The 22176-nt window shown below is 57.0% G+C and overlaps 1 protein-coding gene across 5 annotated transcripts in view; it reads right to left on the bottom strand.

The window, feature by feature from the left end:
• Positions 1–4921: 4921 nt before the first annotated feature.
• Fam78b (family with sequence similarity 78 member B) overlaps positions 4922–22176 on the bottom strand; it is a 69582-nt gene continuing 52327 nt past the window's right edge. Inside the window, exons 2-4 of one of the 5 annotated variants that reach the window (XR_007104457.1) lie at positions 13587–14927; positions 9172–9309; positions 6533–6618 (exon numbers count right to left, since the gene is read on the bottom strand). Coding sequence is in view for 2 of the 5 variants with exons in the window: in XM_047521661.1 (XP_047377617.1) it covers positions 14405–14927 (523 nt within the window). In the remaining 3 variants the exon portion in view is untranslated. Of the gene's footprint in view, positions 6619–9171; positions 9310–13198; positions 14928–22176 lie in introns of those variants that run through there. The other 4 variants (XR_007104459.1, XR_007104458.1, XM_047521662.1 and 1 more) reach the window with 4 other exon arrangements.

Genomic DNA, 22176 nt, shown 5'->3' with positions numbered 1-22176 from the left:
CCCGCCCTGCCTGATGGTCTGCCATGGAATTTCACGTCCAGCCTTGTCTTGGTTTGCAGGCGACCTTCCAAGGTTTTTTCCGCCTCGCAAGAGGCAAGGCTGGCTCTCAACCTGAGATCTCCGGCTTCCGGTCTTGGGCCGGGCGCTGAGCAGACCGTACGATGGTGTCCGGAGGGCGGAGCTGGGCTCCTCGTGCTGGCCCTCCGCGGTGCCTGGCCTTGGGAAATTCGCCTTCCTCAGCAGCGGTAAGCGGAGCCTCCGTGGGCGGCGTGAAGGTGCAGACCGCTAACCTGACTCTACGCTGGGATCTCTAGACTGCCGTCTAAGGCCTCAGTGGAGCGGGAGCCCACTAAAGCAGACAGAGGGGTCAGAGGAGATCACCGCCTTGGGCAGATGGCTGGCAGAGCCTGGAGGCACCTCCCCAGGGGCTGAGGCCTGGTCTGTCCTCTGAGCCTCCCAGGGCGGTCTCCTTGCACCTAGTGGTTTGCTGGTTCCTCTCTCTTGCCCGCCTCCTCCCGCTGAAGGGAAGTCCCTCCAGGGGTGGGCTCTGTGCTTTCTGGAGACCTGCTTTTGCCCGGCAGCCCTGCAGACCCCCGGGTCTCCTTGCCGAGCGCGGGTGTGGCCGGGAGGAGGGGGCATGGGCGTGTGGGGGCTCCTGTAAGGAGGGGCACCATCCCTCGCTCCTCTTTCCAAGGCTGGAGGCCGCTCTGGGGCCAGAGGGCCCGGGAGGAGTGCGGGTTGGGCTTAGGCTTTACAGGCGCGACGCGTCCCGGCCCTCTTGGCCTCGGGCCTGGGCACCGGGGGTGACCCTGCCAGCATCACGACAGGACAGCTGTGTCCTGGGCGCCTGGCGGCAGCGCACGACTATCTTCTCGCGGATGGTGGGCAGGGAGGGTGGGGACAGGCAGGGGAGCCCGTTCCTCCCGGCGTTTGACTCTGGGTGGGGCGCAGGACTGGGTTTTGGAGAAACCAGGGAGGGGCTGGGGACCCTCCAGGGAGGCTGTGTGACGGAGCAGCGCGTCAGGCTCAGGTGACTCCTCTGGAAAGCAGGAGCCGCGAGACGGTATCTGTAACCTGGGCTGGGCAGGCCGCACCCCTTCCTCACGAGGAACAGTGAGCGCCAGCTTCGCGGGACGCTGTCTGGAGCCTCCGGGGTCCTAAAACACATGGCTGTTTGGTTTTTAAAACTCAGACGTGTCCTTGTTCTCTCTTCCGAGTATCATGGAGCTGACCACAGGGCGTTACCGTTCCTTAACCGGGGAAGAAGTCCCGGGTGGGCGTCCAGGATCCCTGCACTGCTGCCCGGTCCCCCAGGCCTCGCTCGGGCTCTGCGGTGCGCCCAGCCGCTGCTGGTCCACAGCTCCTTGCCGAATGTGCACCAGCTAGTGCAAGCTCCTCGCAGACCTCAGGTCCCTGTCCCCTCGGGGACGCAGGAGGCCCTTTTTAAATTGGGCCGGGGGTGCTCCTTCCCACAGAGCTCGCGACCTGGCGGGTGGGACCCTCGGGTTGTTTACATGTACGTTTACAAGGCTCCCTCACCGCGCAGCGCGTGGGATTCAGGTTCTTTCCGTAAGTGTCTTTTTTCCAGGAGTGGAAATTACTATCTGCTATTCTCCTGTGTCTCCCTGGACTGGACTGGTGTGTGAGTGTAGGAGAGAGGATCTGAGTCAGTGGCTGTCAGTCACCTTAAACGTGCGGCCCTGCAGAGGGTCTTACTCTTGCGGCAAAGGGTCACGGAGGTTTGAGTCAAAGCCCAGTGCAGGGAGCCGCCGAGGGCAGATGGCACCAAGCACCCCCAGCCAGGCTCTGGGGTCAAGGTGGCAGGGCAGGGTCCGGGCAGGGGGAGCAGAGGGTCTGCCGGGCTTCTTTCTTTCCCACCTGCACAGGGCACACAGCCCCCCCGGGACAGGTCAGATCCTCCCTCCAACCCCGGCCTTCCAGCTCCTGCCCATCATGTAAAACTGCGACCCTCGGAGAGAGAGGACAATGTCCCAGGAGGGGACCTGCCCTCGGGAACTCTGACTCTTCACAACGACCTGACCGTCGGGTGGGATGCAGGCAGGAACCACGGTCATCGAGCTAACTAAAGCAGAAGCTGGCCGGGGCGTCCCAGCAGGAGTGCCGGTAGGGAGGGACAGAGGGCGAGGTGGTCCCTCTGCATCTCCAGAACGTTCTTTCCCACTTTCTCAGCCCTGAGTCACAGGCTGGCACGGTGCTGTACTACACTGTGTCCCCCTCCCCAAATACATGCGTCGAAATCCTACCCCAAGGTGATGGTAAGGGGCTTTGGGAGCGTAGGTCCCAGGGTGCAGCCCTCCTGGGGGATCGGTGTCCTTGTAGAAGAGGCCCCAGGAGCCTGGCCTCCCCCCACCCGCCCCTGTGAGGAGGCTGTCCACAAGCTGCAGCCCTAAGGGGGCCCTCGCCAGACGCCGTGTTGGCAGGCCGGCGGCCTTGGACTCCAGCCTCCAGCCCTGCGAGAAACATTCTTTTGGGTACGAGCGTCCCAGTCAGGACGTTTGCCATCGCAATGTGGACGGGAGAAGGGCCAGGACCCTTTCCTTGCCCTGCTCATGGGTGTCCAAGCCTCCTTCTCATCCTGGGATTGGTTGGCATTCTCTCTGGGTCTCCAGAGCTGGCCTGGCCGAGTGGGACTCTGCTTGCCTGTGCCCAGGGCCTTCCCTAGGATTCAGGGAAAAATCAAACAGCAAATCTTTAAGGAGCAATTAAAAAGAAAACATCCTGGGTCGTTGTTGAATACGTACTGTATTTAACTTTTTTTTTTTTTAATCCCAGAGAAGTGAAATGCAACATCTCTTTGAGTTTATGCAACAACCAAAGACCGGCCACCCAGAATCCCCTAATTGAAGTCATTTTAAGGCACTCTGCAGAGCCAGCTTCCTCCATCTCTTCCTTTGCTGGGTTTTTCTCCAAACTGCCGCAGAATACCAGGTGTCCCGTTCTGCAAAGGCACACGCGCACACGCGTGCGCACACGCGTGCGCACACGCACGCTCTTCACCTGTGCTCTCCCCTCCACGCTGAAAACAGGGAAACTCCAAGGGGGACTAGGGAGGGGAGGGAAGGCGTGGGTGGGAGGCGAGGAGGGCCGGGGACTGAGGGGGCAGCACAGAGCAGAGGGCGGGCACCAGGTGCCTGGTGGCCTGTGCTGGGACAGGCTGCTTCCCAGTGAGGTCAGATACCTTGGCTGGTTTCTGGGCTTTTCTTCTTCCGTTCTGAGAGATGGGCCCGTGCAGGGAGGCGTCCCCGGAGGAAGGGCATGTGCGTGGGGGGTGTGCTCTGCAGCGGGAGGGCTGCCTCGGGGTGGGCGTGACGCAGGCTCTCAAACGCCCTTCGGTGGAGAGGACCTCCCTTGCTGGCCCACTTCCGGGCGGGAGGTCCCCACCTCCACAGCCACTCCTCCAGATTAAGGCATCTTCGTAGCCCCTGTTAAAACATGAGCGCCACCTGTGACCGGGACACTCGACTCCTCGGCACCCACTGACCGGGCGTCACCTATCAGACAGCAGGACCCTGAGAGATGGGACTTGGGGCAGGGACTCGCTGTAGTGGGGACAGAAGGCTTGGCGGTGCCGGCGCAGGCAGGGTCAGCTGGGTGGCAGAGTGGTGGACTTTCCGTGGGAGACTGAGCCCGAGGAGGCGTCCCAGGCTCTGGTGTGGGATGTGGCGATGGCCTGTGCACAGGACGGCGTGCTCTGTATGTACCCAAGACGGAATGCCCCGCTCCACCGTGAAAGCGGATGCAGAGCCACCCGCGGAAGATGAGAAGTCCTGTCCACTGTCTGCTGTAGACTCGCTACCACAGTCAGAATCCAGAAGCTCTGAAGAGCCAGGTGTCCTCTATGCAGACAGGGTGCGCACACACACACACACACACACTCACACACACACTCCCACACACACACACACACACACACACACACACACACACACTCACACACACTCCCACACACACACACACTCCCACGCACACACACACACTCCCCCACACACACTCCCACACACACACACACACACTCCCACACACACACACTCACACACATTCCCACACACACTCCCACACACACACACACTCCCACACACACACACACACTCCCCCCCCACACACACACTCACACACACACACACACTCCCACACACACTCCCACACACACACACTCCCACACACACACACATACACACACACACACTCCCACACACACACACTCCCACACACACTCCCACCCACACACACACACACACACTCCCACACACACTCCCACACACACACACACACACACTCCCACACACACACACTCACACACATTCCCACACACACTCCCACACACACACACACTCCCACACACACACACACACACTCCCCCCCACACACACACTCACACACACACACTCACACACTCCCTCCCACACTCCCACACACACACACACTCCCACACACACACACTCCCACACACACACACTCCCCCACACACTCCCACACACACACACACACACACTCCCACACACACTCCCACACACACACACACACACACACACTCCCACACACTCTCACACACTCACACACACACACACTCCCCCCACACACTCACACACACACTCCCACACACACTCCCACACACACACACACTCACACACACATACACACACTCACACACACATACACACACTCACACACTCCCCCCACACTCTCTCACACACACACACACACTCCCACACTCCCACACACACACTCACACACACACTCCAACACACACTCCCACACTCCCACCCACACACACACACACACACACACTCACACACTCTCCCCCCCCACACTCTCTCACACACACTCACACGCTCACACACGCTCACACACACGCTCACACACACACTCCCACACACTCACACACACACTCACACACACATTCACACACTCTCCCCACACACATACACACTCACACTCACACACACACTCACACACACACACACTCACACACACTCTCACACACACTTGCACACACTCAGCAGTTAAGGCCTCGCCAACGTGAAGGGTGATGTCTCTTCTCTGCCATCTAGGATTTGGATCCATGGTGGCCACTGCAAGGTTGTTGGGCAAACGATCGGCTGGGGGTGCCATGACCCTTCCTGTTACCAGTTAGACCCTCTGCCAACTCAGGTGGCTCTGCAGAAACGGCCAAGCCTTGCTTACGGAGCCTGGCATGGGCCTTTCTGTTAGGATTGGGACTTGGAGAGAGGGACGTCAACGCTGTGCTCTTTAAACTTTTGGAGTTTGGGAGACAGGGAGGTGCTGGAGGAGAGAGCGTCCAGGCAGGGCAGGGGACGGACTTCCGCTCTCAGAGGAGCTGCAACTGCTCAGGGGTGCAGGTGCCAGCCTCAGGGCGTGACTCTGGGACCTGACCACCTCTCCAGGCCCCTGCTCAGGTTGGCTGAGCTGGTGGAGAAGGTTCAGTGAGGAGCACAGGCCGGAGGAGTGGGGAGCAGACTCCAGAGGAAGCCTGGGAGCCAAAGTGGGCAGGGTGGGAGGGGTGAGGGAGAGAAGATGCTGGAAGAACCTCTCAGCTGTTTTCACGCCAGCATCGCCTGGGTACGTGAAGGACACCATGCCCATCCACACCCTGGAGAGCCTGCCGTGCGGGTTTGGGTGGAAAGCAGGCGTGGGTACATGTGTTAACACACTGCAGTGGAGCAGCATGAGGAGCGTGGCCATGTGGTCAGGCAGGAGCTGGCCAGCCAGGGCCCACAGGAGTCAGGAGGGAGCTGAGGGGAGGGTGGGTCAGGAGGGCTCCTGGAGTGCCTGTCCAGGCAGCCTCTGCCGCCACGTGTGGCCTGACGGCCTCCCGAGCTGCTGCCTTCCATGCTGGAGTGGTATCTGGGCAGAGGGGGAGAGCGTGTCCTCTCTTCTGTGGCTGCAAAGGGGAATACTCCACTATGCTCTTTGGGGACAAACGACAAATTCTGGGGCTGATGCTTCAAAGACAGAAGTGGACCTTCCGTATCATAAACACACACTTTATAAATAAAGAGGTCAGTAAGTATGCCAATAAATAAACCAATAAATAAAGCCACACACACCATTTGTGTGGTCTCGGGTGGTTCTCCTCAGCCCACAGGTCCTGGTGACTACCAGGATACCCGTGGTCACCCGAAGGCCCATCCTGGCCATGGCAAGAGGAATGACCGTTGGCCCTGACTGTCCAGGAGCATATGGATGCTGGCTAGCCAGCAGAGGAGGGAGGATGAGGGGAGACATGTGAGCTGTTTCCTGCCGGGGCGAGCGGGAGGGGAGGCCGGGAGTGGGAGTCCAGGCCGACCAGCTTGTGGTCCTCGGAGGCTTCCCTGTGGTCTGGATGGACCCAGTGTTTCCACAAACAAAAAGATACGCAGCTCCACTTCAACATAGCTCCTCAGGAGCCAAGCAGACGCTGGGCAGGAGGGACTGGTCACAGGACGGAGGCGTGGGAGACAGGCAGGACGGCGCGCTCTGCCGGGGGGAGCCAGCCGTCCGGGGCTTGAGCGTCGGGAGCAGCGGCCATCGCTCGTCTCCTCCGCAGCCTCTGCCAAGCAGCTCCGCTTCTGGGCTGGCCTTGTCCCACAAGGAGACCTGGATGTGGACACAGAAAGTGAAGGTAGAGAGGGCGTCAGAGCACGGGCCGTGCCAGGCCCTACAGCAGGTGTTACGCTCCAGGTTCCACAAACAGACTGAGGGATGAGAACCTGGAAACTTGATGCTAGGTCTTGAGTATCTATTTTCATATGCTCTTCTCCATAAAAAGAGTCTGCAATGTTTATCTGGTTCTCTAAAAAAATTAAAAACTAAAATAACATTCAAGGATTGTAATTCATTCCTACCTGTAACTCACTAGCAAGGCATCTGCAGACATGGGAGGGGTTCCAGGCCCTCTATGACACTGCTCCTGCGCATCCCGAGGACAGGGGATTCACAGCCCCTGACTGACCAAGCCGGCGTTACCCAGTGCTCCTGCTGCGGGCTCCCCCGCGCACGGCGCTCAGACCTGCGTCTGGAGCTCGTGCCTTGCCATTTGGCCTTAGCTTGTCCATCCTCTTTAGAGAGAAGACATGCCGCCACGTTTTCTGTTGTTAGTTAGCTGTATATATTGCTTATGTAATAGTGGGGGCCCTAGAGAATTAGGCGAAATGATTTTTTTAAAGTAAAAAAAAAGATGATTTTGAATGTACATGGGGTTGCTCTGAGGGCGCCGAGCCCCGGCCCCTCCTCCCCCAGGATCATTCTCCTCTTTGGCGTCTTTGGCTTTGACGCACTGGGTTTGCTTGTAAGGATGAATCACCACAATGCAACAGGCTTTTATGGCTACACGTTAAGTAACACCGCTGCTTTTTCAGATTGGATGTGTGGGTTCAGTCTTAGAAAGAAACCCCGAAGTCCTGCTTAGGAGGTCTAAAACCCTGTTCCAGTTGTCTCGAATTAGAAGACAAATCTCATTATACATAAAAGTGGGGACCAGCCTAAAATCCAGTCTAAAATGCCCCTGTCCCCTTATGCCCAGCATCATTGCCACCTCTTCTGCCAACAAATGCTAGCTCCCTTCCTGCAGTACCGAGATGGCGGGAATTGGCCCGGGCCACAGGCCGTGCCATGCTCCGTCAGTCCTTGACCCCTTGCATGGCACAATGACAGACGGGCCGGGGGTGGGGCGTGCACTCTGGGTGAGCCTGGGGCCCGAGTCTGCCTGTGCTCCTCGGCCATCCGGGGAGATGCCCAGGAGTGGGCCACAGCGGCCACACGGCTACTCATCACCTTGCTCACGTCATGTTAGTTCTATTTCATGTCCTACGGAGTAGTGATACCCGTGGGTCAGCACAGTTTGAACTGTCTTAACTGCAGGGCTGAGTCCTATGCATCATTCCCCACGGCAGGGCGGCAGGGCACAGGAAGCCCAGAGCTGTCAAGGTGTCGTCACAAGCCTGAACTCTGAGGAGGCGAACGTGGCGCTGAGCACAGGCTTTCTTCCCATTTCATAGATGGAAAGTGAAGGCCCATGGTGCCCACAGAAGACCTGCACAAAGTCAATTCAAATCAGGCCTCAGGGGCCCAGGTCCCTGTCAGGCGGCCGCCCTCTGGTCCAGAGCCGCAGGGTGGCCTCCTTTGGTAAGGAGAGCAGCTCGGAAATGCAAGGGTCACCGCAGCAGGTCGGACTCGCTGCCTTCGGAGCTGCACCCCTATTTCCTCCCGGGAACTTGCCCCGGGAGGGCGTCTCCCTTGCCCGGACCTCCTGAGCGGGGCGTTTTCTCTGTTCAGGAAGAACCAGGAAGTTCTCAGGGCCAGACTGCGGTGTGCAGCTCCCTGGGGTGTGTGCGCAGGCAGGCGTGCCCCGGGGGGCCTCCCGGTCTCTCTCCATCTGATATGCAGACTCAGTCTTTCTTCTTTCCTAATTAATTTAAAGTAATAGCTTTCCATAGTTTCTGGTGTGTGAGGGAGTGAAGTGGGAAATAATTTAATTGGCTGTCTTGCTTTCAAAGCCCAGTTTAATGAAATAGTTCTCAGCCTGAAGTGCATGTATTATCTCTCCTGTTATTTTTCCAATTAGCATTTCATTGGATCACGTCTTGCAGAAGATTCTAATTGGTTTGAAAGGTGGGGGTGAAGGGACAGGAGCAGATGGAGAGATACCCAGCAGTCTCTTCCATCCCTAGCGCAGGGTATGCACTGATGTGGCTGCAGGGTCCCTAAGAGCCTTTCCCTGGAAGAGTTCTAAGCTAGAGATGAGTCCTGCCCTGTCACTTTACCCAGCCTCGTGGGCCAGACAGGGCTAGGCCAGGCCTCTCAAAGGCAGACTGCCCGCTGCACTGGACAGAGAGAAGACTAAGGGGGCACTTTTCAAGGCTCTGGGTTTCCCTAGAATGTGACCGTAGCCAGGAGGGGCACCCTCAGCTTCCTGTGACTTGTTTGCACGGCACCTGGGAGACCCCCAATGTCAAGACCCCTTGAGAGAATAACGTGCTGAGGGCCCCACCGTGCGCTCCCTGCTCGTGTCTGGGGTGGAGGGGGTGGAGCAGGGCGGCCACCCGGTAGGCGAGCCAGGAGGTGCTAGGTGACGCTGAGCAGGCTGGCCCTCAGCAGGGCACACCCAATCCTGTCTTGGACTTGGTCTCCCAGCAGCTTGGTGTGGCTCACCTGAATCCCAGGCCAGGCGTGGGTTAGCCAGCGACAGAGGAGGGCCGGAGACACAGGAGAGGTGCTACGCTTGGCCACAGGGCCTGCCACCCAGGGCCCTGGAGAGAAGAGCTGGCTAGGTGCTCCTGGGGACCACACCTGACACAGATGGGAAAGAGGCACAATTTGGGGTGGGGGACAGGGAACCAGTCCTGAGGAGTACTGTGTGCTGGTCCAGGTGGGGCCATCTGGCCTGGGGTCACCATGGGCAAGTATGAAGGTAGGACTTTAGCCAAGTGTGACCCCAGCGTGGCGGGACAGCCTGGGGTGTGAGGAGGGTGGAGGGCGGGAGCAGGGAGCAGCATTTCCTCCTTGTCTGTGTACTTGGTGTCAAAATCTGCGATGCCACTTCTAATCATGGGATCCCAAAGCTGCAGGGACAGATAGGCCCATGGAGACTCAGGCAAAATCTTGAACACATGTATCCCCACTGTGCGTCTTGCCTGGAATCAGAACAGGAAAGACGCAGCTGCTCTGGCAGCTCCTCTAGCCACTTAGCATCGGCAAACTGAGCTGGGATTGTGACCTGTCCAGACCATGTGCAGCCCCTTCTTTCCAAAAGGTCCCTTGGAGGTTGCCTAGGGAAGTCTCCCCAGTGGCTTCCTGGAGGTTCAGGCCTCCCTAGCGAGACAGTGGGGGCGGGGGAGAGCTCAGATTCCGAGGCCAGGCCTTGCTCGGCAGGAAGGGTGGGTTCCCTGAGAGGCTTTTGGGCTTCCATGTAGGTGGGGCCTGAGCATCTGCAGGTGGCTCCAGGCCCTGTGGCTGCCCCAACGTGGTAAGATCACTGGAATCTCAAGGTTGGCGATGGGGCTGCCACGTAGCGTGCACAGCTGGCCTGGGGGCAGGGCCTCCCCGCTGACCCAGATGCACTCCCATAAAAAGCCTGGGAGTGACCACGTAACCTTGACTGTCCTCTGGCTGCAGAGCTGGTGACCCTCCAGAAGCCTCCACAGGCAGATGCCCCACCAGGGAGAAGGGAACCAGATGTACTCAAGATCTCAGAAGAAATTAATGGCAATGCCTCTGGGGTAAAAATATCTTGCACTGAGCTTGCTCACCAGCTCCTTCCTATCTCAGGCTCACTTAGGCTTAATTATAGAGTTCAGGCGTTCACTGGGTTTTTGATTAATTTTCTTTTCAGCCTGAGGAGTGTGGGTGTGGGGGGTCTCTGTGCCTTACAGCGTTCTCTGCCACTCAGCTGGGAGCCGGCTCTGGCAGTGTTCACTGTGCCCTCAGTTACAATGTGGCCGTTCCGTGTGCCACGGCGCTGGGGGGCCGTTGTTCCAGTGCCTCCGCCCCTGGCTGCTCCCGCTGCGCTGAGGGGTGGCTGCTGTGGGGCTTCGCTGCAGGATGCACGATCTCCTCCCCACCTTTGTACTTGGGGTGTTTAAGGGACTCGGAGACCAGGGAAGCAGATGTCCCACCCCGCTAATTAAGAGTACTGTGCTAAGAGCTGCCAAGGACAGCAGCTCACCCACACTCAGCCCCTGACAGGCATTTCCTGGGCCAACCTCCCTGGGAGGAGAGGTTCTCTGCACAAGAAGACGGTGTCGGTTCTCCCATTGTGCCTAGGTCCACTTGGCGAGTAGGTAGGGGCCACGCAGCTTCTGCTTTCCTGTCCTCTCTTTTGGAGGATTTTGAGCTGAAAGGCCCAAGTCTGAACTCTGGCCCCTGGCCCTCTCTGCCTGGGTGTCTGGGATGTGCCACTTCACCTCTCTGGTCTCTTTTCTATCTGGACGATGGTGACGATGAAGACATGGCATGACACCCCTGGGGGACTGCCCGGGAGGGGAAGGTGCACCTGGAGGCCTCTGTTCAGTCCCCGGCTCACACAGAACTGCTGCTCAGAGCACAAGGGTGACCTCAGAGGACTCTTTCCTGGCACCAGGAGAGAGGGAGCTCCGGAAAGGCCCACAGAATGGGAGGCAGGGAGGGACTCACTGCCACCCTTCCTGAGCACCATGAGCACCACAGAGACCGGGTGGACATGCAGGCCACCAAGAGCCCAGGTCAGGGCACAGCTCACAATGACTAAGAGGGCTCTGGAACATGTTTCCTGACACGACAGGGGCACGCACTTGCTTCTTCTCTTCCAAGGGTGGACCCCGTGGTCGCCTGTTCCGCCCGTGGGTGGAGAGCCCTGGGACGACAAGGTTTCTGTGGAGTCAGGGAGAGACCGTGGCCCGGCTCAGGGGGCAGCTGTGTGACAAGGTCTGGGAGACCCGCTGCTCCTGGCCTTGGGCTGATGAGGCATGTGACCTTGAGCAGGTGGCCTAGTTTGACAGGGACTCAGTTTCCTTTGAGACCACAATCTAAAAGGTCTCAAGGTGACTTCATTTAAGAAGTTAAGATCTGACGATCTCTCATTTCACACACGGGGATTCAGAACTCTTATGCCTCCAAGAAACCATGCGTGTGTATGTGGAATCCAAACACAGTCCTGAGACCACCCGGCGAGCACAGGGCACCGAATGAGCCCCCTTAAGCCGAGGGCACCAGTGCTTGCTGGGGAAGGAAGGCCCGTGGGAGGGTGGGGCAACCCGACAGAGGTTTCGAGGCTGATCTCTCTTGTAAGAGTCTGCCACCTGGCAATGTCCTGACCAAGGCAACCATCACAGATCGCAGGCAGGAAAGGGCCACTTCCTTGTAGAACAAGGATGACTTCAAAATAACGGGCTCCAGGGCAGCAGAGTGTTCTGCCAGGCTGACCTGAGCTGAGACTGGAGCGTTCAGGAAAGTGTCGCCGACAGTCATCACAATGTATATTTGCAGAGTGCTTTTAACTGTTATAAGCTCTTTTCCTGTTTATTTTTCCTATTACATAATTTCCCAGAAACTGCCTTGGGAGTAATTTCTTTGGAGATTCTGAAAAGTGTGATTTTTTTTTTTTTTTTTTTTTTTTTTTGGTTAATGAAGGAACAGTCTAGCTAGGTGCGCTGCACCTTGCTTTATAAATACACACATACCTTTGAAAAAGTTACATTATGTGTAACTATGATTGTGTAAGTCATATCTTGCTTTAAAGGGCTGGGGAAATTTGAAAACTGAAACCTTGCATAGGATTCTGTAATATACACCCTTTCTCATTAACCCCTTGCCACACAGATGGATTTTTAAATATCAGGTTTTCTTAAAGTGAGGCGGCACAGGTTAGATTCTAGGATCAGTATCCACTCCCCAGAATCCCACGAAGGTGGCATCTAATTCAATCCAAGAGAAAGACTGCTGTTTCTGATGTTGGCGTGGAAACAAGAAACTTCATCTCAAGTACGGGAAGGAGCAGAGGAATCCAAAGGCAATGACTGAATTATTTCCACACAGTCTCCAGGTCGCCGTGAGTCACTGATGTGTCATTAATGTGTTGCTATAAAAACCTGCCATCAATAACTAATCTGCAAAAGAGCAGCTGAAAACCCGGGTGCAAGGTCAATACTACGTAATTTGGAGTGGGCCTGTTAACACTCTCAAGTAAACAAGAACCATATCTTGTGACTAGGATCTGAAAGAAATTGGACTACATTGCATTTTTAATGAAATCAATAAACAAATTCTCCTGCTTCTCATTCTGCATCCCTACACCTGGGGAGAAGGCAGATCTTTGGCAGCAGTCATGGGACTCGATTGCTCTGGACTTCAGTGCTCTCCCCTCTGAAATCAGGCTTGCGGTATGGAGCCACAGAATGAGACTGTGCACCTTTTATAGTCAGTTTGCAGGGGAGTTTTGAATGAGGACCTCTCTCTGTGTACCACCCCCAAGTACACGGTTACAGTTTTCATTATTGAGAACAAAGGGAGAAGCTCTTTTGGTGGGGGTGACTTACACTGGAAGCGTTAGAAACATTCTCAAGTAAAGAGTGGACACTGTTTGGCTGGAGATGTAGCTCAGTTGGTAGACTGCTTGTCTTGCAAGCACAAGGCCTGGGTTCAATTCCCAGTACCACACACACACACACACACAAAAAAAAAAAAAAAAAAAAAAAAAGCAGACACTGTTTAAGGAGTTTCAGAGGGGCCCAACGGAAGGAAGGAGGAAGCCAGGCCTCCCATCCCTGCTGGCTGGGTCTCAGCCACACAGGCCCCCTGTGTGAACAGCCCAGATTTTCACTAAGGAGCTGATGCTACACTTAGGAAGCACCTTCCCCCAATGCCCCAGGTGCATCTCTGTGAAGGTGAGCTGTAGGAAACATTGTGGGAAACGGCCTTGTCACTGTGTGCTGAGGCCACGGTACATACACAGGCACATCTGGCACGTCAGTCACATGCTGGGTGCATGCCTGTGCGTGTGCATGTGTGTGCATATACGTGTGCATTGCATGTGTTCAAATCATTCAGAGGCTAAAAAAAAAAAAAAAAACAAAAAAACAAAAAAACCACACCTGAAAACACCGTTCTTGCCTGTTGAAATGCTGAAACCCTCCACGGATTCATGGCTTATCAATCTTTTTTTGTAAAGTTAGGGCTGGTGATGGGAGAAGAATAAGCAGCTGTAAACAAAATCAGTTTGGGCTCCACCAAAAACACGCGGGGCCCAAACACAGGGCTGCTGCAGAAGCAGGACTGTGCGTCCAGACTGTGCCTGAGGACGCCCGGCTCCTCCTTTTTGGCGAGGGGGACGCGGTGCGTCTGCATCGTTTGCTGTGCGTCAGCACCCTGGACAGTTCCCAGGAGGCCCGGATTCCTCCGGCCTGCTAGTGCTCCCTGCTTTCCAGTGCGTGTCCCAAGCTGGGCCAACTGACAACAGGCTGGCCCGCTCTCCCCTCCCCCTCTCCTCCACCACCTGTGCCACCCATTCCCCAGCCCCTCCATCCAGAGGGACCAAGTCTCACAAACACCTGGTTCGCTGTTTTCACTCCGCGTCCCGCTGGTTGGGAAGCAGCGTTTGCCACAGGCACTGTTTAGTTGCACTTCCGTACCCTGCATCTCACAGGGCAGAAATGGGCAATAGTCAAATAAAGGAATCGTCCTGATCAGCTCCAAACGTGGCTGCTTGCAGACAGTCACAGCAAGCCTGTCGATCAGTGACTCCCTACTCCTACGAGGAAGGGGCATTTCCTAAGGACTCGCTCTTCACGGCGGCTGCGGGGGGCTGGCCAGCTGAGAGGTCTGCTTTGGCTCAGACTTGGCGTGGCTCCTGCCACCTGGCAATCTCACTGAGTGCCTCCTGGAGTTTGCTCCACAGTCGGACAGTCTGCCTCTACTTAGGAGGGATCACGACCAGGGGTGGCCCCCGCTTGGGCCGCCACATGAGGACCTGGGCATCGTTGGCATTGGGCTTCACTAGTGCGTTGGGGGGGATGGGTTCCATCCGGCTTAGGATTCGGGGCTGCTCCTGCTGAGTCCTGCCCACCAAGCGGGCCCGCTGCCCCAAGAGCTGAAGAGGGTCCACCTCAATGTCCACCCGCATCCTCCACTTGATGGTCTGCAGAATGATCTTCTCCTTCGTGGTGGCATTCATGGCCACCAGCCAGGTGGTGAAACTTTGGTCCCTCTTGATTCTCGTGAGCAGTGGCACGTTGCTGTCGCTCACGGGCACCGCCCACGTCACACTGGGGTAGAAGTTGTCATTCATGCTGACAGAGAACCTGGAGACCTTGTTGGTGGGGCCGACCAGGGTCACGGTTTCCGTGGTGTTCCCGTACCAAGGGTAGCTCACCCCATCTGAGTCACTGATGGCTTTTACTCTCCCTTCCCTCAGGTCGGGCAGTTCCCAGCTTGACCTGGCAAAGCAGAAGAGATGCACAAGAAAAGAAGAGGCTGCATGAATTTTTCAGAAGCTGGAGAGGCGCCCACCACTTACAGACTTAGACAACTTGGGCAAGATGGGCATTTCAGAGGGGAATTCAGGCCAGAAAGTTCTATGCTGTGCCGTTTCAGGATTAAGTGAGAACACATCAAAACAGAAATAAAAAAGCAAGGCCAAAACAAGTTAAATAAAACCACAGATGACCCAATTGACTGCAGAGAGTACAAAGAGACAGTCATGTGACCACAAAGAGGCCCCAGCCAGTTGGGATGATGGCAGTCAGCAGCTCGGGGATCCTCTGCAGGACAGGCGCCCCGGGGTGCTGGGGGCCGGAAGGCCTGTTTGGTGGAACGAGGTGGTGGTGGACTGATGTGCTTGGAAGGAAGGCTCCAGGGGAAGGAGGGCAAAGGAGGCACAGCTAACTGTTGCAGCATTAGGAAGGAACACTAGTGGGCCTTCTCTTCAACCAAGAGGGTTGCCCACACCCTGGCCACCTGCAATCCAGCGCTTAGCAAATGCCACCCTGGAAAAGGACAACACAAGGAGACACCAGTCACCCTGCAGGCCACCTGGCTTGTGAAGCCACACCACTGCTGGCACCCAGCCTCCAACACCCCGTGTTCCCTGGGCTCTGAGGTCAGCCTGGAAGCCTCACTGTGCAGGGGTGCCAGCCTGCCATTCCAGGTGCCTGCCTGCTCTTCCCACTGTCCCCAGCCTTGTCCTGAAGGACAGGGAAGGACCCCGTCTCTCCCCACCATGGGCTGTTGCTCATTACCGTTCAAAATATCCCACAACATAATGACTCACTTCCTCTTTCACAGGAAGAGGTGAAGGCTTAGATGTCAAGGTGCATGCCCAGGGTCCTGGATTGTAAGAGGGGGCACTGGGTGCTCTTGGACCCCAAAGATTTCACCCCTGTATCATGCTGGTCCCCACAGGCCCCTCCCGGGTGGCGGAAGGCAGGGTAGAGGGACTCACAATGTCCCATGAGCTAGTACCCCCAGGGCAGCTTCGAGGAGCTGCTCTGGACCCTGACGGGCCTTCTCTGTACTTCTACTCCTGGACTAGGATGGTGCCTGGAAATACTGCTAAGGATTCAATCACAGAAAGAAATGGGACTGTGCCATCCATCAGCTAAGGGGGTGCTCGGCAGGAAGTCCCCTCCCAGGAAGTGACGGAGGATCCTGCAGGGCTTGCTCCAAATGGTCTGCAGTGGCATCAGGTGGAGGTGGTGACACCCAGCAGCACTTCCTCTGTGCCGACCCCGAGGCGCAGGGCAGGACCACCGGGGAGGCGAGCCCAGGCACGGCCCTTTTCTGCTCTTCATCTCCTGTGCTGCGTGGTTGGCAGGAACGACCAACCGACCTGAAGCAGGCCAGCGAGAGCTCAGGTGTGGCCAGCCGTGCCAGGGCAGCTTCCAGAGAATTCTACAGTCACTTCCCACTGCAGAGCAGGGAGCAGTCCCAGTGACTGACACGGTCTCCCAGCTCAGAGTTGGCTGGAGGCCCCACCTGCCTGGAACGCCCATGCTGGAGCCATCGTGCCCCGAGCCGAGGGGTAGGATAAGGATTCAGTCAGCAGACATTCGTCTTCTGTGTTGCCTGAGCCCTGTTTTTAAATTCCGGCTGGTGGTCGGACCCTGCTGGCCTCTGTGTTGCTCGGTGTGCTTGGACGACAGGCATCCGCAGCCCCAAGAGCAAGAACTGCTCTTGTTCTCCACCCAAACACCATGCCCACTGGGCAAGCCACCAGGAGCGCGGTCCCAGGAGGATCTACTTTTATGCTCTTAGGACCCTGCCCTTTCAGGACTGGCCACGTTGTTGGTTAATTCTGCTACTTTGTCTACAGAGACTTATGGCTTATTCTTTTGTCCCTGTCCTGCTGCCCAGAGCCATGAGCAGACTAGGGCATGGGGTCTTGTGGTCAGTCTGGTGGGAAAATCACAAAACTCAGTTTGGTCCTAGGTTTTCTGAAAAAATGGAGAAAATACAATAAAGGTGACCCTTGTTTCCGGACAGAAGGAAGAGACCCTCTTGGAGCATTCTTTGGGAAGCCTCTTAATAGCCATAGAACCAAGACATGTGGCCGAGTGCAGTCCTGGCACGTGACCTTGGGAGGCGGCACTGGGTCCCGCACTGCAGTCCCACCTGCAGTAGCTGGGGTGGCAACGCCTGCAGTCTGAGGCCCGTTCCCTGCCACAGACCGAGGACCCACGGTCCACGTCATAAAGGGATGGCTTGATTTTGGAAACAGCCAGAAGTCATCATGACTTACTAGCGAATAGGGAGTGGCTTACCCTTCAGAAAGCAGGATGTGTTTTATTTCTATTAGAAAAACGAGACACCAATGTGTATCTCTCAGAGGCATTTCTAATTTTTTAAAAAGAGTTATGTCTATAAAATGCATGACTGATTGTGCAGCTGATAAAATGGCTTTGATAACAGTTTTCAGAGAAGCCCCTGAAGCGTCCCAAGAATGGTGGCACACTGCAGTCACTTGACCAGGAAGGGACTGCTGTGCACCAGGCACTTCCAGTCCCTTGCCTTCCACAGTGAGCTTGTCTCTCCTACCAGGAACCATGGGCTCTACTGCACACCTTCCTGGCCGGAAGTGCAGGGTGGTCACGGGCTCTTCCCACCCTCTGCTGGACAGCCAGGGCTGCTGTGTCACTGCATCCTGGGAACTTTGCCCATAAACAAGGCTTGGATTTATCTCCTTTTCTCTGTCCAACCCACACTGCCTTTGTTTAATCCAAGCCCTCAGCATCCCTTACCTGACCCACTGGAGTGGTCCACGACCCATCTCCGCGTGGATCCCCATCCTCTCAACTCCTCTCAGGCTGCCCAGGAATCCCCCCTCTGGATCTTGTCATGCTCTTTCTATAGGCGAACCCCCTCGAGATCCCTCTGCCTGGCCGGCTCTGGCTGCACTGGCAGGATCAATTCCTGAGCAGGGCAGCTGTGGCCCTCCACTCTGGCCTCCCTGCCACTTCTCACCCCCACCCTGGCTCCTGCTGGGTCCTCCGCCTGCCACACCTTCTCCCGCTCAAGTGTCACTGTGGCTAAATACGTGTCCTTGGAGGGTCATCACGGGAGTCTACTCCCCCAGGAAGGCTTCTTCTGCTCCTGCCTGTGGGTATGTCCACATCTACAGGTGACAGCTTTTTACAACTGGTTTGTGTGTCAGTCTTGCCCACTGGATTACGATCTCCTTGAGATTGTGGCTAATTTTGAGTCATTAGTATCTAGCACACTGCTGGCACAGAGTAAAACTTAATAAATCTTGACTGAAGGAATATTTTACTTGAATCATTGTTGTGCCCGGATAGACACATAACAAAGTGTCTATCACAGTTTCATACTTCCTACATTTGCCCACCTTTGACAGGCGTGTTTACAAGGTCATTCACAGACGGAACAAGGGTGTGATCTGCCTGTCCCTGACGCTCCACACCCCTCCCTGACTACCCACCACGGTCTCAGGATGCAAGGTCCTGACTTCTTCATGGGAGAGAAGGATGGGATAGTTTGTCTCCTGTGACCAGGACATGGAGTCAGGCTCACAGGGCACACAAACTACTCCCTCCTGTCTCTCTCTCTTAGTGTCCTCTGTGTCTTCCGCTCATGGCTCAGGGCTGCCGTTGCTCCTCCTCTCTTTCTAGTCCCTCACATTTCCTGGGTACCCTCATCTGAGTTCATGGCTGTAAGTAGCATCTACACTCTGACAATTTCACTTCCTATCTCCGACTGGGATTGCTCCCTGGGCTCCAGACCACACACCCAACTCCCTGCTGAAGAAACCCTGGAGCCCTCCTGACCACTCTGTCACGTTCCACGCACACTACCCCTGGCAAGTCCTGTTGGTGCCAGCACACATCTCCAGGCTTGGACTCCATCCCTCCAGCACCCCTACCCTGGTCCAGAGGAGGCCGCCTGCTGGCTGGTTCCGTGGCCTCCTAACGACCACTTTGCCAGTATCTCCAGCTCTGCTGCCCCAGGATTTTCAACACAGCAGCCACAGGATCTTGCTTAACATCTTTGAAGCCATGTCACCCCCTGCTCAAAAGTTACCCCTTCCCATAATCCACTTAGGAGAAGTCCAAGTCCTGGGGACAGCCTGTGGGACACACGCTCCCATTTCCTCCCCACCTCATCTCCCTCTCTCCGTGACCGTTTGGCCTCTGTGCTGTTCACTGACATGTCACAGAAACTGTCCCCTCGGGCCTTGCACCGACTGTGCATCTTGCCCGAAGCACCCTTCCGCGGGAGTCTGAAAGTCCTGCTCCTTTGCCTCCGTCACTGCTGAAGGAAAGCCAAGTTCCCAGGGCAACCCCCCCACACCCACAGCTCACCCACTGCCTCCACTCGGCTGCTCCTAATAACCACAGACGTCCCCTACTCTGCTAAGGCCGGCCTCTCCTCATCCCACGTCCCCCACGTGATCCCTCTGCAGGCAGGGATTTCATAGGTGTTACCCCTGGCTGCGTCCCCAAGACTTGCAGCCGTGCCCAGCATGGAGCGGCTGAGTGAGTCAGTACTAAACTGAAGCAAAAGATGTGAGGAGGCTGTGATTCCTATACAGACTCCACTGCTCTGTGCAGGTGACGAGGCAGGCGGAAGAGGCGGTGAGGTCCTGGCAGATGTGGGCCTAGAGCTCAGGAAACAGTCGGGGCTAGAGATGCTCACGGCCAATGGCCACTGCAGAGTGGGCGGGAGCTGGGTTAGATCCCTGCGGATGAAGGAGCCCCGAGGAGGCTTGTTAGATGGCCAGCGATGCGGAACAGCCGAGGAGCAGAGCGGTACCCAAGGAGGAGGACTGGTTTCCCAAATCAAGGAATTTCAGGGAGTCACCAGAACAAAAGCCACAGAAGTAGGGTGGGGTTCAGAAACGGAGGTGGGGTTTGCTGACTACGGACACAGCAGTAAAGAGACTGGCACAGGCCATTCTGTAAGGAGCATGGAGGGAAGAAACCAGTGCGAGAAGCAGTCTGGAGTTGAGGCTGAGGGGAGAGTGTGGCTTCAGAACCTAGAGCCGCCCCTCACCACTGTGAACTCGGATGGTCACGGCCGCTCCGCACCCCGTCCCAGCATCAAACAGCGGCGCTAGCTGGGTGTGGTGGACCCATCTCGATCCCAGCAACTCCTGAGGCCGAGGCAGGAGGATCGTGAGTTCAAGGTCAGCCTCAGCAACGCATGAGACTGTCTCAAGATAAAAAGTGAGAAGGGCTGGGAGTGGCTCAGTGCTGAAGCACTCGCCTGGCACGCGGGACCCGTGGGTCAGCCCCCAGCACAGAGCTGCTGAGCCCGCCAGCACTCTGCCAGCCTCAGGTTCCTTAAGCGCAACCCCGGCGCCCACAGCCCAGAGCCGCCATGCAGGGGGAGTGAGGCTTAGGAGCAAATGCCCTCAAGCTGGTCACTGGAGGTGGCCATCAGGTAGGTGCCACTGCACCGCCTTCGCCACGCCCCTTCTCCACACCGAGCTAAATGGCGCTTTGCTTTAGACAACTGCCATTGACCCGAAGCTCACAGGTACTGGACTCGTCCACGGGCCTGATGATGGGGACATCAATCCTGCAGGCTCCATTCCTTCCACGCCTCGTGTTCAGAAGAAGCAAATCGCAACCACACGGCACTTCATTCCAACACGTGGCCTCTGGCTGAAGGTCCAGGCTCCACCCAGACCCAGCCTGTTCCCAGCACCTACGAGGGGCAGGGCCCCCTCCCCAGGACGAGCCCACTTTGGTCCCCAGGAAGCTCCAGTCACAGGGAGCTGGGCGGGGACAGGAAGCAGCCTCCCTGCTAGCAGGGCTTGGCAGGAGCGTGGGATGAGAGGCCGGGGAGCCTGGGTCTGCAGAGTGTCCAGGCAGGGTTGAGCTCTGGGAGGGGGCGGTTCTTAGCCCCTCGTGCGAGGGACCCTGGCTGGGCCTTACTTTTAAGGGAAGTCGTCTACTATCCTCTGGTCAGACCCTTCCTGGGCGAGGACTCTGTGGGCTGAGAGGACATGCCCCTTCTCCTAGCCCCTTCTCCTTCTGGGTACCTGGGGTCTCAGTGTTCTCAGCCCCAAAGGCTCTGAACCTCCTGACCCCGGCAGGCCTTTGTCCTGGTCTGCCCCACACTCCTCGGAAGTGCAGCTTTGTGCCCAGGGGGTGGTCAGGGGTGGCTCTTTGTTGGGGGTATGCGTGGACTTGGGCACAAGTGTCGGGTGACCACAGGCATGTGGGCCTGTCCCCAGTAGGGTACGGGGCCAGGGCTGAGAAGGGGCCAGGGGCGAGGGTCAGCTGTGCCTATGCCAACTGTTCTGGCAAGGGCTTTGGGAGTTGGAGAGCGATCAAGTATGTCTGTCCCGGTGGATGGAGGAAATCCGATCCGGTGCTCTGCTTGCTTGACTTACAGCTTCAAAATATTTAAAAGCATGGGACCCAGGCCTCAGTGTCCTTGCTCTGGAGCGCGGGTCAGGCAGCCAGAGGCGCATAGCTGTGGCTGTGCAGCTGGCCTGGGCTTCCGCCGGGAGCTCCTTCGGGTCTGCCCGGCACCACATTTCCAAATGCTTTCAGGGATGGCATCTTGGCCCCTGTAACCCCGGGGCATCAGGTAGGCAGCATCCTGGGTTCTGCCACTCAGCAGGGACTTGTGAAGGTCACTCAGCCAGCCCCGCAGGAGGAGCGTCCATCCCCAGACCCGATTCTGAATCAGCTGCAAAACCACCCTGGCACTCGGCAGCCCAAAATCGCTAAGAAGGCTGGCGGTGCTGGCTGGCGTCAGCTGACAGGCTGCGGGGAGATGCAGCTGTCCCACGGTGCCGGTACCGCTGCCCGGACGGGGAGCAGCCCTGCCCCATGCGCCCTCCTGCCACCTGGCTCCTCCCGACCTCTCCCCAGTCCACCAGGAAAAGGGTTGACGCAGGTGGCAGGGGTCCTCCACGAGCCGGCTCCCTTCTGAGCAGAGGGTCGGCTCTGCTGCTGCTTCAGGGCGAGCCCCTGCCTTCCCGGCCGCGGCACTGTGGGGTGCGTCAACCCTGCTCTCTGAAGGAACGCCAGCTGCTGTGATAACCCGGCTGCACTTAGAGGGTCAGAAAAGAGACTTCTGCCTTCTCCCTCAATCTCCATGGCGGGAACCTGAAGTTACCATGCAGGACGTGGGGAGTCCAGTTAAAGGGACACCACTGCCTCTAAGAGTCCCGGCCTTTCTGCACCCAGCACTGAAGAGAACATAGCACGTCCCTCC

The sequence above is a fragment of the Sciurus carolinensis genome, chromosome 12, assembly GCF_902686445.1.
Source record: "Sciurus carolinensis chromosome 12, mSciCar1.2, whole genome shotgun sequence".
Lineage (NCBI taxonomy): Eukaryota > Metazoa > Chordata > Mammalia > Rodentia > Sciuridae > Sciurus > Sciurus carolinensis.
Note: the sequence above shows the minus strand (reverse complement) of the source record. Positions and strands in the feature narration are given on the sequence as shown.